We start from the raw sequence: 17,516 nt of genomic DNA on the forward strand, positions 1-17,516 counted from the left end.
TGCCAACACTTGTTGTTTCTTGTGTTTTTGATCTTAGCCATTCTGACAGGTATGAGGTGATATCTCATTGCAGTTTTGATTTGCATTTCCCTGATAATGAGTGATGTTGAGCATCTTTTCATGTGTCTGTTAGCCATCTGGATGTCTTCTTTGGAGAAATGTCTGTTCATGTCTTCTACCCATTTTTTAATTGGATTATTTTGTTGAGTTGTATCAGTTCTTTATATATTTTGGATACTAACCCTTTATTCGATACGTCATTTGCAAATATCTTCTCCCATTCAGTAGGTTGCCTTTATTTCCTTACCTTTTCTCCTTTTCTTTTTTTCAACTCTTCTTGCCTCCTTACATTCCTTTTCTTGGTTCCTTAATCACTCAGAATTTTGTTTTACCTTTCAACTGTAAATCCTCCAGTTTCAATGCTGAGTTTTCCTGAGATCCATCTCTTCATCAGTTTGATAGATATTTTCATCTTTGACCCACTGGCATCTATAAAGAACAAAAATAAGTCAGACATCACTGTCTGGGATCCAAACTACCATCACCCCAATACTCTTTAAGCTCAGTTTGTCTCAAGGTGTCATTTGTGGAAATGTGGAGCATCAACTGAAAATAATACACTTTAAGTTTCTGAAGCCCATGGTGCTCTCTTGATCTGCCACCATTCATAATGGCTTCCTGAATGTCCACCTTCTGCACTTTACCACTCTGCCTCCCAACTACTGCAGGGATTTCTATACCTCAGTTGCTCTAAACCAGGCCCCAGCGAATCTTTCTCTCAGTATACTGCTGGGAAGAATGCTGGTATTTTGTTAATTTAAGTATAATTAACATACAATTATATTAGTTTCAGGAGTACAATATAATGATTCAACAATTCTATACATTGCTCAGTGCTCATCAAGATAATTGTACTCTTTTTTTAAGATTTTATTTACTTATTTGAGAGAGAGCACAAGCGGGGCAGGGGAGGAGAGGAAGAAGCAGACATAACATTTGCAAATTTCTCCCATTTAGTAGGATGCCTTTTTGTTTTACTGATGGTTTCCTCTGCTGTGCAAAGGCTTTTTATTTTGAGGGCCCCTAGGTGGCTCAGTCAGTCAGGCTTCCAACTCTTACTCTCAGCTCAGGTCTTGATCTCAGGATCAAGTGAGTTCAGGCCCTGTGTTGGGTTCCACACTGGGCATGGAGCTTACTTTAAAAAAAAAAAAAAAAGCTTTTTATTTTGGTATAGCCCCAATAGTTTAATTTTGCTTTTGTTTCCCTTACCTGAGGAGACATATCTAGAAAAATGTTTCTACAGCTGATGTCAAAGAAATTACTGCCTATGTTTTCTTCTAGGAGCTTTATGGCTTCAGGTCTCACATTAGGTCGTTAATCCATTTTGAGTTTATTTTTGTGTATGGTGTAGGAAAGTGGTCCAGTTTCATTCTTTTGCATGTAGCTGTCCAATTTTTGTAGCACCATTTGTCAAAGATACTGTCTTTTCCCCCATTGTATATTCTTGCCTCCTTTGTCATAGATTAATTGACCATGTTAAGTGCGGGTTTATTTCTGGGCTCTCTATTCTGTTTCACTGATCTATGTGTGTGTTTTTGTGCCAGTCCCAGACTGTGGTGATCACTACAGCTTTCTAGTATATCTTGAAATCTGGAATTGTGATACCTCGAGCTTTGTTCTTTTTCAAGATTGCTTTGGCTATTTGATGTCTTTTGCGGTTCCATACAAACTTTAGGATTTTTTTTTCCAGTTATGCAAAAAATGTTGTTGGTATTTTGATAGCAATTATGAACGCTGGTCTCTTATTCTGTGCCAAACACATGGCTGCCCCAATGGAGCTTTAATTCTGCCCCTAATTTATAGGAGATTAAATTGGAAAATATTTTTAGTGTTTCTTAAACCCATGGTCATTCTGTCCTCCTGCCTCCCATTTTCCATAGGTCCTTCAGCTGTCTTCTAGGACCTCCAATACCATTCTATCCCAAAATATTCCCATTTGGCCTCAGGCTTCCTTTATAACCTTTTCCTAATTTCCAGTGAGCCCCAGCCTTGCACTGCATTGTTATCACACACATGGAGCACTTACTCATTACTAGCCTCATAAAGAACTGAAAGTATCCACTTCTGCTTTTCTAAGGGCCTTTGCATTTCTCCTAATTCAGTGGTGTCTTGCTTCCTTTGTTGCCTCAGGTACCTCCCCCCGAATGGTACACCCTGACCCAGTGTGGACTTTTGTCATAGACTTGAGCTCTGTACCTACAGAGTCTCATTTTCTTAGAGGTTGAGTACCTTTATTCCCAGCCCACACCAACTCTGTAACAAGTCAGGCCCCCCAAATTAATCTTCCCCAACATATAGTTTGTTTCATATTCAATATCTAAAGTGGTTTTCCATATTCTTTGTTATTCCTTGGACTGCCCCTCTTCTTCCCTCTCAGTTTACCTTCTTCTGTGAAGAATATGATCACCACAGCCACTCATAGGAATCATTCCTTCCTTTGAGTTCTGTACCATTCAGCTATTCTGCCTCATATTAAATATGTGTCTTATCTACTTGAGAGAGCAGTTCTTTGTATTCAGCATGGCACCTATTCTGCAGCTATTTTCATGGGGTTATAGCTAGCCAGAATCGTGTTTTTTTTCCCATGCGTACATGGTATGCTGGTGATAGTTACCTTTTGTCTAATGATAATCATTGACCTGGTGTGTTGGCTGGTTTGGGTCTGTCAGTGCAAGCTAGGGCAGCTAGTGTTTCTCAAACTTTAGCTTGCATAAGAATTCACCTGAAAAGGGGCACCTGGGTGGCTCAGTCGGTTAAGTGGCTGCCTTCAGCTCAGGGCATGATCCCAGGGTCCTGGGATCAAGCCCCACATCGGGTTCCCTGCTCAGCGGGAAGCCTGCTTTTCCCTCTCCCTCTGCTACTCCCCCTGCTTGTGCTCTCTCTCTGTCAAATAAGTAAGTAAAATCTTAAAAAAAAAAATCACCTGAAAAACTTGTTGAAACTGGTTTCTGGGTCTCACTGACAGCAATTAATTCAGCAGGTCTAGAGTAGGGCCTGAGACTTTGTATTTCTGTTGAGTTCCCACGTGATATGGATGCTGCTGGTCCATGAACCACACTTTGAGTAATACTGTGCTATGCTAGTCCTGGCTAATCCCACCTGACTTTCTAATTCAGGAAAGCTTTCCTTATCAGTTTAAAAGGGGGTATAGGGATGCCTGGGTGGCTCAGTAAGTTAAGTGGTCGACTCCTGATTTTGGCTTAGGTCATGATCTCAGGGTCCTGGGGTCAAACCCCATGCCAAGGCTCCATACTCAGCAGGGAATCTGCTTGAGAATCCTCTCTCCCTCTCCCTCTACTCCTCCCCCTGCTCACGCGCTCTCTCTAAAATAAATAAATCTTTTAGAAATAAAAATAAAAGGGGGTATAAAAGCTAATGCCATTGGCTGCAAAGCTTGGTTAGTGTTTTTTTTTTTTGTTCTGTGCATAAAAGAAATATTGTTTTAACTCATGAGCTCTGCTTTGCTTTCCCTAAAGGCTCTCCTAATAATTGCAAAAGATTCTTTAAGTGTTTCGTTTTACTGATGGCAGGTAAAGGTAATGTAATTTAGCCCAAGTAGCATTTACTTCAAGGGTCATTCAGATTCTCCCCACTTGCTAAGTATATTAAGATAAGAAAGGGATAATTATTATTCATAACAATTTATATTATAGGAAAATACATTATTAACAAATACCTTTTAGATTGTTTTTAACTCTTAATTGTAAAAATTTAAATTGATGCTCTTTACATTTTTAACTTTGAGAGGTTTTTTTTTATATAATGGTGAGGGTACTGATCATTTAAGAATATTCTCAGGGAAATATGTTGTTAGAAAATACACAGGTAAAATGAAATGTAAGATAAAAAATGAATTAAAGCAGAAGAATAGAATTTAATAATTTAGGTCATGATCTTTTATTCAAAACTAAGAAACTAAACATGGACTTTGAAATATGGTCATAAAATTAATATGACTTACTGTATAATAAAATCTCACTTGTCTGTTGTCTCTCCAGCTCTCATAGCGACCATCCAAGTAAACGGTTTTATATTTTTAAGAAGCATTCTGGAACTCTCAGGTAACTAGTTGATCTTTTTCCATTCTCTCTTTTGAAAAATTGTAGTAACTTTTTTTTAACCTGATGTTTAAGTACCTAGTTTGGAAAATGAATGATTGCTACCAGACATAAGACAGTTCTATTCATTATATCATAGATCGAAGAGGAAATAGCTATGTTTTCTAGCTAAACTTTGTTGCAGTGGTGTTAGGCATTAAGATGAAATTTTCATGGATTTGCATTATAAAATAAAAAATAAGGCTCTCCAACAATATTTGAAGGTTAGAAAGATGTTTAAGATATCTACTAAATTGAGTAACACTGGTTTTGGTCAATATATAGCCTTCACAATTCTTAGGGTTTTTTTTAAATTTTGAAATAAAAGTACACAACCTGTTTACAAAAGGAATTGCTGATGAACATTTCTAAAGGCACTGACAATTAACTTTGATTATACCACACACCCTTAGCTCAGAAATCCACTAAGCATCATTTTTTTCCACGTTCTTCTGATTTCTTTTGACTTCATATTCCTTTGTTTAATTATTTTGCTCATGTTGTCATTGCTATTTGAAATTACAGTGCCAAGATCTTGGTAGCACTAGGCTAAGACAAAGACTTAAGTTTAGCCAGTACTTATTTTGATGCTTTCACTTAGTGGGAAAGTGGAGGAGGGGATGATAGATCTCAAGATCTTTGTATTTATTATTCTTTCTTTTTTTTTTTTAAAGATTTTATTTATTTGAGAGAGAGAGAGAGAGAAACAGCATGAGAGGGGAAAGGGTGAGAGGGAGAAGCAGGCTCCGCGCTGAGCCGGGAGCCTGATGTGGGACTCGATCCCAGGACTCCGGGATCATGACCTGAGCCGAAGGCAGTCACTTAACCAACTGAGCCACCCAGGCGCCCATATTATTCTTTCTGCTTGTTGACTCTTCCCTAGATATCTGCAGGACTAGCTCCCTCATCTCCTTCAAGTCTCTAGTCCAATGAGTGAGGCTTTCTTTGACCACTCCATTTAAAATAGCATTCTTTCCCCTGGGCTCCATTCCCACCACTCCCTATCCCCCTTTATTTTATTTTTGTTCACTTTTTACTTTCCAACATGTTGCATACTTCACTCTTTTGTTAATTATCTGTGTCTTCTCACTAGAATGTGTATGGTTTGGATATTTGTCTATGTCAGATGCTTACTAAGCATTGAATAGTGCCTGACACATGGTACACATTCTGTAAATATTTTGAGTAAATTAGTGTATATGTTGAAAATGACATATATGGATGATGGACCAACAGCTCATAGGCAGAGGAAAGATTGATTCTACTGCAAAAATATATTCGTGCTATTTTTAAAATATTACTAAATTCAAGGAAGTAGAATTTTACTGAAAAATTTTATAAGAATGAAAAGGGATTTATTAAGTCTAAAGATTAGAGAGTTTAATTTTATTTACCTCACTATTGTCAAGCTTAGTTGTGTGCTTGATTCTTGAATTCATTCTGTGACTTTAAAGATCTGAGATGCTTTTTTCTTAACTTGGGTGGGCCTCAGATTTAAATAAAAAGTTGATAAATTTCTGTGTATGGGACTTAACATATTTATAATTCTATAAAACAGTAAATTTGTAATTACTGTTTTGTTACAATGCAATGTTCATTTTTTATTTATTGTGCACCTATTATGTATAACACAACGTAGCAGTTCCTATTAAGTTGACAATGAAGAAGGCTTGGTACCAACCTTCAAGGAATGTACAATTTATGATAAGGTGTGAATATAAGTAACTACAGTAATACAGGAAGGTTCATAATAAGTGCCGTGAGAGTTACTGATTTCAAAGGGAGGAGAGACTTCCACTTAGAAGAAACACAAGGGCATTCTCGTTGGAAGAAATAGTATAAATAAAAGTACAGAAAGGAAAGAGCAGAAGGCATACACAATGAATGACTAGTAGTACAATTTAGATGAAGCATGAAGTTTATATAACATAGTATTAAGATCAAAGTCTGGGGGAATAGTTTTGAGCTCAGATCTAGATTATGAAATCCTTGAAAACTAGGCTAGGGAGTTTGGACCCATTGGGGAAACTGTTGGTGTTCTGTGTGTAGAATTAAGGAAGATCAACGTGGAGGGCATATGAGGTAAGATGTAGCTGCATGGGACACATAGACTGTTTAAGATTATTATGGTAGTTAAGTCTGATTTAATAAGAATCTGGGTTAAGGTGGTGAACTGGTATCACACTGTTTAAGAACATGGACTCTGGAATCAAAGGGTTCATTTTCTTTTTTTTAATTTTTTTTAAAGATTTTATTTATTTATTAGAGAGACAGCGAGAGAGGGAACACAAGCAGGGGGAGTGGGAGAGGGAGAAGCAGGCTTCCCGCTGAGCAGGGAGCCCGATGCGCGGGGCTCGATCCCAGGACCCTGGCATCATGACCCAAGCCGAAGGCAGACACTTAACGACTGAGCCACCCAGGTGCCCCAAAGGGCTCATTTTCAATCTAATTTTGGCCTTGGTAGGTTATTAAACCTGACCTTGTCCTTTATAAAAAAGTAAAAATTTTAGCACCTACCTCTTTGGTTTGTTACAGGATTTAGATGAGATAATATGTCTAAAACCCTCAGCCTGGCACAAAGTTAAGTGCTCAATAAATTGTTAATATTGTAAAATATTTGAAATATTGGCTGTTCTAAGAACAAAGAGAGTCAAATAATTTTGAGCCTTTGTGTTGGGAGCATGACATCATAAGAAAGATTAGTTAGGAGGAATGGTTTTCAGGGGTGGGGACGGAAGTACAATTTCAGTTTATGAAGATCATTTTTGATGTGCCAGCATATGACAGCCAGGTATAAATATACAGCGGGCTGTTAAGACTAGAGCTACAATAGGAGCACCTGGGTGGCTCGGTCAGTTAAGCGTCCAACTCTTGGTTTCAGCTTAGGTCATGATTTCATGGGTCATGGGATCAAGCCCCCCTCTGGCAGGTGGGCCCTGTGCTCGGTGGGGGAGTCGATTTGAAAGATTCTCTCCCTGTACCCTTCCCCCTACTCTCTCTCAAAATAAGTAAATCTAAAAAAAAAAAAAAAAAAACCTAAAGCCACAGGGGAGAAGTCAATCTAAAGTATGCTACTGGTTTTTATTCCTATACAAGTGAAGTACTTAAATTTAAAGTATTCAGTGAACTGTAAAGGTATGTTTATGCTCGTTAACTGACAGATAATAACAATAATTAAATTACATGATTTATTTTTAAAACTTTCCCATTTCTTTTCTAATTTTATCACCACTAAAATAAGATACTAGGTTATAGGCTCCACAGAGTTTACCCTCTTTTTTTGTTCACTCTTGTATCCACAACACCTAGTAATATGGAGTGTGTAAAGAAGGTCCTCAGAAAATGTATATTGAGGGGCGTCTGGGTGGCTCAGTTGGTTAAGCGTCTGCCTTCGGCTCAGGTCATGATCCCAGTGTTCTGGGATCGAGCCCCGCATCGGGCTCCCTGTGCAGTGGGGAACCTGCTTTTCTCTCTCCCTCTACTGCTCCCCCTGCTTGTTCTCTCCCTCGCTCTCACTCTCTCTCTGTCAAATAAATAAATAAAATCTTTTTAAAAAAGAAAAGCAAATGTATATTGAACGAGTATTATATCCTTGTTTTCCAGATGGGCGAAGGTACAGAAAGGATGTGACTTGCACAAGCTATACAAATTGTTAGTGGAGCCACCACTGGGTTTTAGGTCTCTTAACTCCTGTCTTTTAGCAACCAATATGAGAGGGAACAGTTTACAAAGCACTGAATGTTAGCATAACTTAAACATGGCTCTATCATTTTCTAGAGTACCATTTCAGATAAATCAGGCTTGTATAACAAAATTGGAAATTGATGGTCATGACACATAAAAAGCACATCAAGAGTTGTTACATGGAAAAATAATTATTGAACTTCTATATGGACTTTCATGAAAGATTGAAAAGATTAAAAACCTTTGCTTTCTTTTTTTCTTCATAGGGGCATTACTCTCGTGTGCCTTAAATGTGACTTCCTAACTGATTCTTCTGGTTTAGACCGTATGGCTAAACACTTGTGTCAACGTAAAACTCATACTTGCCAAGTTATAATAGAGAATGGTATGTGTATATATAATTGTGTTACTTTGAATTTCTGATATTTATTCCAGTATTTTTGATCAGCCACAATATGGGCTCTTCTGTATTAAGTTAATAGTCTCACTCATTATACTATTTTAAACATAAAACTCTTCTAATTTCAGTTCCCAAAAGTACCTCAACTTCTGAACCCGATTCTGAACCCACTTCTGAACTCAGTTCTGAACCCACTTCTGAGTAAGTTTTATTTTCATTTAGTGCATTTTTCTTTGATGGATTTTAGCACTGTTGCATTTTTAAATGTATCATTAATAGAAATGAAAAATATTAAAGTATTTTGTTTTTGTTTTTGTTTTTAAAGCCGCTTGTTGAAATAGATTCCTGCTCTATGGAGCTCGTGCAACCTGGTGCAAGACAAGTTGGAATTTCCTAAGTTCAAAGTTCTGAAGTGTTTTCTTATACAAAGGCAGTTTCCTAAGTTCAAACTTCTGAAGTATTTTCTCACACGAAGGCGGTTAAACAGCCAAGTTCATGACACTAGCTCTGATTCAGCTCTTTTCAGCTTTCAGATGGCACTAGATTCTTATTCCACCTTATCTTTGTGTCAGGTTAACATATCTTAACATATGCTTTTTTCTCCAGTTGGCTCTCTCCAAAAATAACTTTTGTTGCTATGGTCTTTTTTTGCTTTGCTTAAAATAATTTGTGTTTTTCTCTGCTGTACTTCCCTTCAGAATATTGCATTCCAAATGATAATGGCTATTCATTTTCTTTGTCTGTTTTGTCTGGTTTCTTAGTTAATTTCTTATGAGTCTTACATTTTTAGGTCAGATAGCTGTCTTTTTCCTCTTTCCTTGTCTGTCATTGTTCTATTTTTCATATTTTTCAGATGCAGAAGCAACACAGAAATTTCAAAAAATGTCCAGGATACTCCTGGTCAGTGTCCCCCTTCGATGGACACAACTGATGCCTGTTCTCTCTTTCCAAGGAATGTGAATTATTTGACTGTGAGACCTCCTCTAGATTGCGGCCTTAAGAAATCAGACCTTGGGGAGAGTCCCTTCCTTCATGACTGGCCTCCCATAAGGCTGATGCTAATTTGGCCAGAGATGACCTCAAGGCCCACCAAATTGAGCACAACTTCCCACTGGGGGCTTTGGTTTTTGATCTTATGCTTATTGGGTTCATTCTAACCAAGAAAGACCCATCAAATCATTGCTTCAACATCCAAGTTGAAGTTTAATCATTTTGGCTGCTGCCCTTTAATCTTTGTCTAGTTTGCATGCAGTCCAAGGAATATAAAAACTGGTTGTGTAGGGAACCAAGGTTACTTTCATGTTCTTGGAAAACAAGTTTCTAAAATTACAGTTCCAAAGTTATAGTTATTTGTACTGTCATTTGAAGTTTTATCCAGTATTAACCCTAGGAGTTTTCAGCAATACTAATATTCAAATTTTTTAAGTTTAATTTTATCTTGGTTTTATGTTGTCCTTCACCAAATTTATTAATGTGTGTTTTGTTATGTCCACTTTTATCTCTTCTCTTTAAAACTTTCGTTTTGTGTTTGTTTTGTTTTGTTAAGAACCTCAAGAAATTCTTTAGAATTCTCTACAAATTTCATGTAGCTACTTATTGATGGCTTCTAGATTTGGTAATTATTCAGACCATTAGACATTATTACATCCTCTGTCTCTCTTGGGACTATCATTATCTTAGTGATTATCAGTTCAAAGACATAAATAATTGGCAAAAAAACACTTCCTACAGACCTTAAAACAAATTTTAAAGCTATGTTTCTGTACATCTAATACATAATATCTTCTTAGCCATTAATGTAATTCCTTTGGATAAAGATAATATATTCAGAAAATATTGGGACCAAAAAATGCACTTGTTTCTTGCCCATATATATATAGATGTATATTTTTTTTATTTTGGTGTTTGTTTATTTTGGTTACATTGAATATAGATTTGCTGAACAGTTTGATGTTATTACTTATTTTTTTAATAAAATTTGTATTGGTAAAGTGCCTCAGGAGTTATTCATGTAAAAGCTGTAGATTTTATCATGTAAGTAGGAGCATTGCTTTGCTTCTTACATGGAAGCTTGATTGCTTGGCCTACAGACTGAGAGCTTTACTGAGTGCATCTTACAGTCTTTCCTCCAGCACAGTTAAAAGCTCACTATGTATATTTTACTAATTTCTTGAACTTTAGAGACTGGCAAAGTCCCTTTGTGACCTTTAATAACCATTAAGGTGGTCAGGCTCTGAAGTTGTTTGACTCAATCATGAGTGGTTTTTTCATCTTAACATCAGAACTTACTGTGCTTTGTACTCATAATTGTACTTTGAAATGGTCTTAGTCCCTTTGGGCTGCTGTAGTAGAGTATCACAGACTAGATATCTTACGAACAACAGAAATGTATTTCTCACAGTCCTGGAGGCCGGAAAGTCCATGATCAAGGCACTGGCAGATTCAGTGTCTGGTGAGGACCCGCTTCCTGGTTCGTAGAAGGATATTGCTGTATCCTCCTGGCAGAAGGGGTGAGAGAGTTTTCTGGGGTCTAATTTATGAGGGTACTAATCCCACGCATGAGGGCTCCACCCTCTTGATGCAGTCATCTCCCAAAGGCCATACTTCCTAATACCATCACGTTAGGGATTAGGTTTCAACATACGAATTCAAACATTCAGCCTATAGCAGAAACATATTGAAAACCAGTTTCAGTGACCACTTCTTACTACTTATAATTCATAGTCAAAAAAAGTTGAATCCAGGGCGCCTGGGTGTCTCAGTTGGTTAAGCGACTGCCTTCGGCTCAGGTCATGATCCTGGAGTCCCGGGATCGAGTCCCACATCGGGCTCCCTGCTCAGCAGGAAGTCTGCTTCTCCCCCTGACCCTCTTCCCTCTTGTGCTCTCATTCTCTCTCTCTCAAATAAATAAATAAAATCTTAAAAAAAAAAGTTGAATCCATTAGTTTTAATTTTCCAGACTGATTTCTGCTGTAAATGATTTTTCCAAAATCTCCAAAAGTGTTGTTTCTTAGTAGTGTTTCTACTCATACTTGTTTCTTAATAGTAGACTTGGCAATGTTCGAGTCTTTATTTCCATATAGTCCCCAGAATGTTTGTTCATCCACCATCTTTCTATCCATTTTTTTTTACTTTTCAAAAATTGTAATGAAAATATATAACATAGATTTTGCTATCTTAACCATTTTCAAGTGAAAAATCCAGTACTAATTACACCAAGTTTTAAACTTTTGTCCAGATATAAATTCTCTGTGGTTTCAACATAGATTCTCTTTTTGTATGCAGATATTTTCCCTGGCTCTGTTATAGTTTGAGGATATGATAAACTACATTGATGCTATAGCAATACTTTAGGTAGGGGTACGTCTTTTTGTTCTTCCATAGGGTTCTATTTCTAACAGCATGTATTAGGTTCATCCTCTTAAAGTATAATACTCTTATTAAAGTTCTGTGTCCTGTAGCACCATTTTTTTTTACTTTCTTTAAAACATTTCAAATGGTAAATACTAAACTTGCTGCTTATAGGCAGTTAGTTGAGTTTTAATTGGGGCAAATGAGTTTTAGCTTGACATTTTGATCCCATTACCCTCAGGCTTTTCTAAATAGTTCTTTCACTTGATTCAGAAATAGCCATCTCTTGCATGTGTGCTTTTTAAAAGGCTATAGCTGAATAAAAGTTGTGATTGGCTCAGTTTCAATCCATCACCATTCTTAGAAAAATAGCCTCTGAACTACAGAGACAGTTTCTTGTTCCTTTTTGTCACACTTTGCCAAAACATCTCTTTGGGCCTCACTTACTTGTTCAGCAAATACTTATTGAGCACTTACTATGTGCCTAACACTATTCTAGGTGCTGGAAAAAACAGACTGAAATCTTTTCCCTGGTGGAGCTTACATTTCAATGGTTGAAGATGACAATAAAAATTAAGAAAATTAAGTAGTGTGTTAGATGATGATCAATGCTATGGAGAAAAATAAAGTGGGCAAGGAGGATGGTAAGTATGGGCTGGGATTGGGAGGTTGCCATTTTAAATCTGGTGGTCAGGACAGGCCTCTGTGAGAAGAGGACATTGAGTAAAGACCTGAAGGAAGTGAGGAAGTGGGCCACTGGATTATCTATTGGAAGAGCATTCCAGAGAGAGAATAGCAAACGCAAAAGTCCTGAAGGGAAAATTGGAACCCTCACACATGGCTGAGGGGAATGTAAAATGGTTCAGCAACTGTGGAAAAAAGTTCAGCAGCTCCTCAAGAAGTTAAAACATAGAATTACCATATGAACCAGCAATTCTGCTCCCAGGTGTATATCCAAAAGAATCTAAAGCAGGGACTCAGATACTCGTACATACATGTTCATAGCAGCACTATTCCCAATGGCTGAAAGACGGAAAGAGCCCAACAGATGAAGGAATAAATAAATGGTAGTATATTCATACAATGGAGTAACATTTAGCCATAAAAAGAATGAAGTACTGATACATGCTACAAGGTGGATGGACGTCAAAAACATGCTAGGTGAAAAAAGCCAGTCATAAGAGATCACATATTGTATAATTGCATTTATGTGTAATATCCAGAATAGTTAAATCCATAGAGATGAAGAAAAGTTTGGTGGTTGCCAGGGGCTGAGAGGGCAGTGGGGAATGGGGAGTGACTACTTAATGGGTACAGGGTTCACCTTGGGGTGTGATGAAAATGTTTAGGAACTAAATAAAGATGGTTATACAACATTGTGAATGTATTAAATGCCACTGAATTGTTCACTTTAAGATGGTTGACTTTTTAAATTTTGATTTTAAGGTATGTGAATCTCACCTCTACAAAAAAAAAAAAAACCTTAAGCTTAGCAAATCAGGAATATGAAGGAAACCTTTTTAACCTAACCTAATAAAACTCAGCTAACATAACAATGAAAGGTAGAATGAGTCCTGAAGTAGGATCATGCCTAGCTCAAGGAACAGCAACAAGACTGATGGGGCTACAGTAGAGTGGCGCTGGACAGGGGAGTGTGTAGTAGGAGATGGGGCCTGTAAGGTGATGTGGACCATGTAGTATAGGGCCTCCTAGGTAGTTGTAAGGATTTGGCTTTCATTCAGAGATAGGAAACCATTAGTGGATTCTGAATGGAGAAGTCTTTAATACCTCAATGAAAAACAAAAAAAAAATTTTTTTTTTTTAAGTAGGCTCCATGCCCAGCGCAGACCCCAGTGCGGGGCTTGAACTCATGACCCTGCCACTTGAGATCAAGACCTGAGCTGAGAGCAAGAGTCGGACGCTTAACCGACTGAGCCACCAGGTGCCCCCACAAAAATTCTTTATTACAGTCTTAACAGGATCACCCTAGCTGCTGTCTTGAGAACAAGCTGCAGGGGACCAAGGGCAGAATCAGGAAGATAAGCTAGGAAGCTGTTGTAATAATCCATCTGGGAGTTAATAGAGGTTTAATTAGGATAATGAGAGTGTAGGTGATAAGTGGCTCAATTGAGGATATATCTTGAAGGTTGAGCCAACAGAATTTGTTGATGGTTTGGATATGAAGTATGAGAGAAAAAGTGTGGAGGATGGCACAGTCATTAGCCTAGGTAACTGGAAAAGTGATGTTATTAACTGAAATGGAAAAGACTAAAGGAGGGGAGTAGATTTGGGAGGGAAGATGCAGACTTTGATTTGGGACATGTTTGCATTTGAGATGCCTAATAGATATCCTAGTGGGGATGCCCTGGACATCCTAATGTGTGAGTTTGGAGTTTAGAGGAGAAGTCCAGGCTGTCAGTAACCTTTAAATTTATTAAAGAGTCACAGACTATGAGATCACCACAAATAGAACAGGGATAGAGAAAGGACAAGGTCCACAGACCGAGCTCCAGGGCATGCTAACAATAAGAGGTTAGAGAGATGAGAGGGAATCAGCTGAGGAGACTAAGGAGTGGCTGGTATAAATTGTTCTTAGGAGAAAATGAATTCAGAATGCCACATACCACCATCCCTAATAGCAGAAACAGGGACTCTTTAAACATTGAGAGAACAAAATACCCCCAATTACTCCTACGCATGGAAAACTCCCCTCCTGGACTCTTGTAAAAGTAACACTTGTCCAAAAGTATCTAGATCTGGAATGAATGTCCATAATTTATAAATGGTCTGCAACATAAAAGTGCCATGGCCAAGTAAATGTAGGAAATACTGGGTTACAGTTGCACAGATTCTTTATTACGGGATTGTTCATGCTACATGTGGTCTGTGGTTCTCTAGAATTTAGTGAGCACTTACTGGATCCTGGAATTTCCCCCCCCTACTTAATAACTTCTAAACATTCATCTCCATAAGATACAGTATGGAGAATGCTGACCTAGATTAATTATTGTCAGATTTTCTGAATTGAAAAATAAAAAATAGTTGAATGAGGGCATTGACTAAGATGAACTTCTAGACATTTCATTCATGTTCATGAGTCATTTGTAAGGTGGCATATGTAGCTGGAGGCTAGTAATAGCCATTTTCATAGTCTTAGAAATTATATCAGGAAAAAATTATATGCTCATTATGATGTTTATAAAACCTCAGAAATATATAACTGGAACAGACCAGTAATTTGTGTTGGAGGGCATCGTCATTTTACATTATTTCAAACTCCAAAAGCTTCAGACTCTTACCATAATAACATCTAGCTTCTCTCTATAACTTATACTTAGCTTATCAATCTACCCACTTGCCTACTTTTCTTGAAACCATTACTATTTTCAGCCTATTATTATCTATTAAGGAGTATCTATTAAAGTTTACTTCCTGCTTACACAGCTTCAAGAGATCTTCCTTGACACTAAGATTATGAGCTTCAATACCAGACTCCAGAGTAAACCCTCCCTGTACCTTCAAGGGGCAGTGTGCTGGAGGGGCTACGAGTCCAGGCTCTGCAGCAGACTGCCTAGGTGGGATGGAGTTCCTACCCTACCAATGACTACATGTGTGTGACTTTGAGCTCTGTGCCTCATGTGTAAAATGTAAACAACAGCACCTACTCATCAGGCTGAGGGAATTAAATGACTTCATACATGTGTATAGCAGAACAGTGATTGGCACACAGGAATGTAAGTCACCATTTTTACTATTATTGTTAGTTTATTACCACCCTTCCTGATTTTTTGTTTTCATTTTATTCAGATAGAATGGCCCTAATCTTTACCCTATTTTTCTATTTATTCATTCATTCATGTAATTTATAGAGAGTGTGTGCAAGAGCAGGGGGAGGGCAAAGGGAGAGGGAGAGGGGATCCCAAGCACACTCCCTGCTGAGCACAGAGCTGGAGGTGGGGCTCAGTCTCACGACCCTGAGACCACAACCCCAGCTGAAATCAAGGGTCAGGTGTTTAACCAACTGAGCCACCCAGACGCCCCCACCCTATTTTTCATTATGACCTTCCTACAATCATTTCTGGTAATTTTCTTTTCCTTAACCACTGTGTCTTTCTTGAGAGTCACTGGGGAAGCACATAGTACTAAAGGTCGGCATACCATTAGATTCTTCATGTCTTAAGCCCACCAGACTTCTATCTTTATGGAATATCTATGAATGTTTCTAGGTTCGTTTGAGTCATAACTGCCTTTTTAAAATAGTATTAAGGTATTTTCCCTAAATTATACTGCCTTTCCCTTGACCACACCATGGTTTGCCTCACACTCAGACTCACACACCTCACTTCTCTGATTTTGAGATCCTTCTGCAGCCTCCCTCCTGTCACTTTGTTATTCAACTCCCTGGAAAAGCTTGCTATCCTCAACAAACTCGGAGAGGCTAAGGTGTATCTCTTCAATTGTTTGCAATCCTTCACACTAAAAATACCTATTTATCCATACCACTGTGATGTATGCTGGTGTACATAGAGTTAAGCCTTGAAATAAGACAGTCCTAGGTTTACGTCCTGGTTTGTTGCGTAACCTCAAATAAACTACCTCAAGCCTCAGCTTTCGCATCAGTGAAAGGTATGTAATGACGACTTTCTCACAAGTTTGCTTTAACAATTAGAGTGTGTGTGTGTGTGTGTGTGTGTGTGTGCGCGCACACGCGCAAAATTTGGCACTGGCTTGACAGAAAGAAGGCAGTCGATAAATACTGCTGCTCCCACTATTACCAATCATGTTAGTGCTCTTCCTGCGGATTCTGCTGTTACTGCTTCCGTTGCTGTTACTACTATTACCACTGCTGAGAGGAGACCCTGGAAGCTACTCATCAGTAGAATCTTCTCCTTGACAGTTTTAGTGGCAATCCGTCAGCACTGCGGTTATCTGGAACCTTGTGTTGTAGTTCCCAGGTCTCGCGGTACATTCCTCCGAACTGCTGGGTGGATGATGTTTTATCACAGTGCTTCAGTTACATGTGGTGTAATTCTCCAACGTTGGAAATGAGTGTAGTTCTGTCTAAAGGCTATGAAACGATACTGCCTTGTTGAAAACTAGTGTAGAATCCAATCTGCCTTGGAGAAAAACATGTCTTTCGTGCTTAGAGAATCCTTTCCTTATGGGAGGCTTTTTAGTAAATTACCAGGAATTCATTTCCAGGAATCTCGGCTACTTATCCAATACTATTAATTTTGTGGGAAAGTGTCATTGTAAATACCAACAGTAAAGTGGGCTTTCTTTTTGTAGGACTTTGAAATGATTAAGAAGTTGCCTTTTCTCAGAGGTTAAAGATAGTGTTACTCAGTCTTGGAATTGTTCTGTTTCCCCTTATCTCCTTCCCCGCTATCCATCTTCTCCAGTATATCTCCCTGACTAAATTAATTATAATGCAGAAGATTTTAAGTTGTACACTTCTTTTTTTTTATAGATTTTATTTATTTATTTGAGAGAGAGAGAATGAGATAGAGAGAGAGCACGAGAGGGAAGAGGGTCAGAGGGAGAAGCAGACTCCCTGCTGAGCAGGGAGCCCGATGCGGGACTCGATCCCGGGACTCCAGGATCATGACCTGAGCCGAAGGCAGTCGCTTAACCAACTGAGCCACCCAGGCGCCCAAGTTGTACACTTTTCTTTTCTTGATAAAATTTTGAGAATAGAGTGGGGTAATTCTGTCTAGCAAATCTTCAGAGCCTTAGAGCATAAGAATTCTTTTTTTAAAACATTGTTTATTTGAGAGAGTATGCATGCATGCAAATGGAGGGGAGGGGCAAAGGAAGAGGGAGAGGGAGAATCACAAGCAGACTCCCTGCTGAGCATGGAGCCCAATGCCAGGCTTGATCCCACAACCCCAAGATCATAACCTGAGCTGAAACCAAGAGTCGGA

The 17,516-nt window shown here is 38.3% G+C and overlaps 1 protein-coding gene across 2 annotated transcripts in view; it reads left to right on the forward strand.

The window, feature by feature from the left end:
* ZNF280C (zinc finger protein 280C) overlaps positions 1-10,230 on the forward strand; it is a 56,846-nt gene extending 46,616 nt beyond the window's left edge. For both annotated transcript variants that reach the window (XM_027609394.1, XM_027609395.1), the window contains 4 exons: positions 4,059-4,121; positions 8,108-8,226; positions 8,370-8,442; positions 8,567-10,230. In XM_027609394.1, coding sequence (XP_027465195.1) covers positions 4,059-4,121; positions 8,108-8,226; positions 8,370-8,442; positions 8,567-8,582 — 271 coding nt within the window. In that variant the 3' untranslated portion in view covers positions 8,583-10,230. The remainder of the gene's footprint in view (positions 1-4,058; positions 4,122-8,107; positions 8,227-8,369; positions 8,443-8,566) is intronic.
* Positions 10,231-17,516: the final 7,286 nt, after the last annotated feature.

Source organism: Zalophus californianus, chromosome X (assembly GCF_009762305.2).
Source record: "Zalophus californianus isolate mZalCal1 chromosome X, mZalCal1.pri.v2, whole genome shotgun sequence".
Taxonomy (NCBI): domain Eukaryota; kingdom Metazoa; phylum Chordata; class Mammalia; order Carnivora; family Otariidae; genus Zalophus; species Zalophus californianus.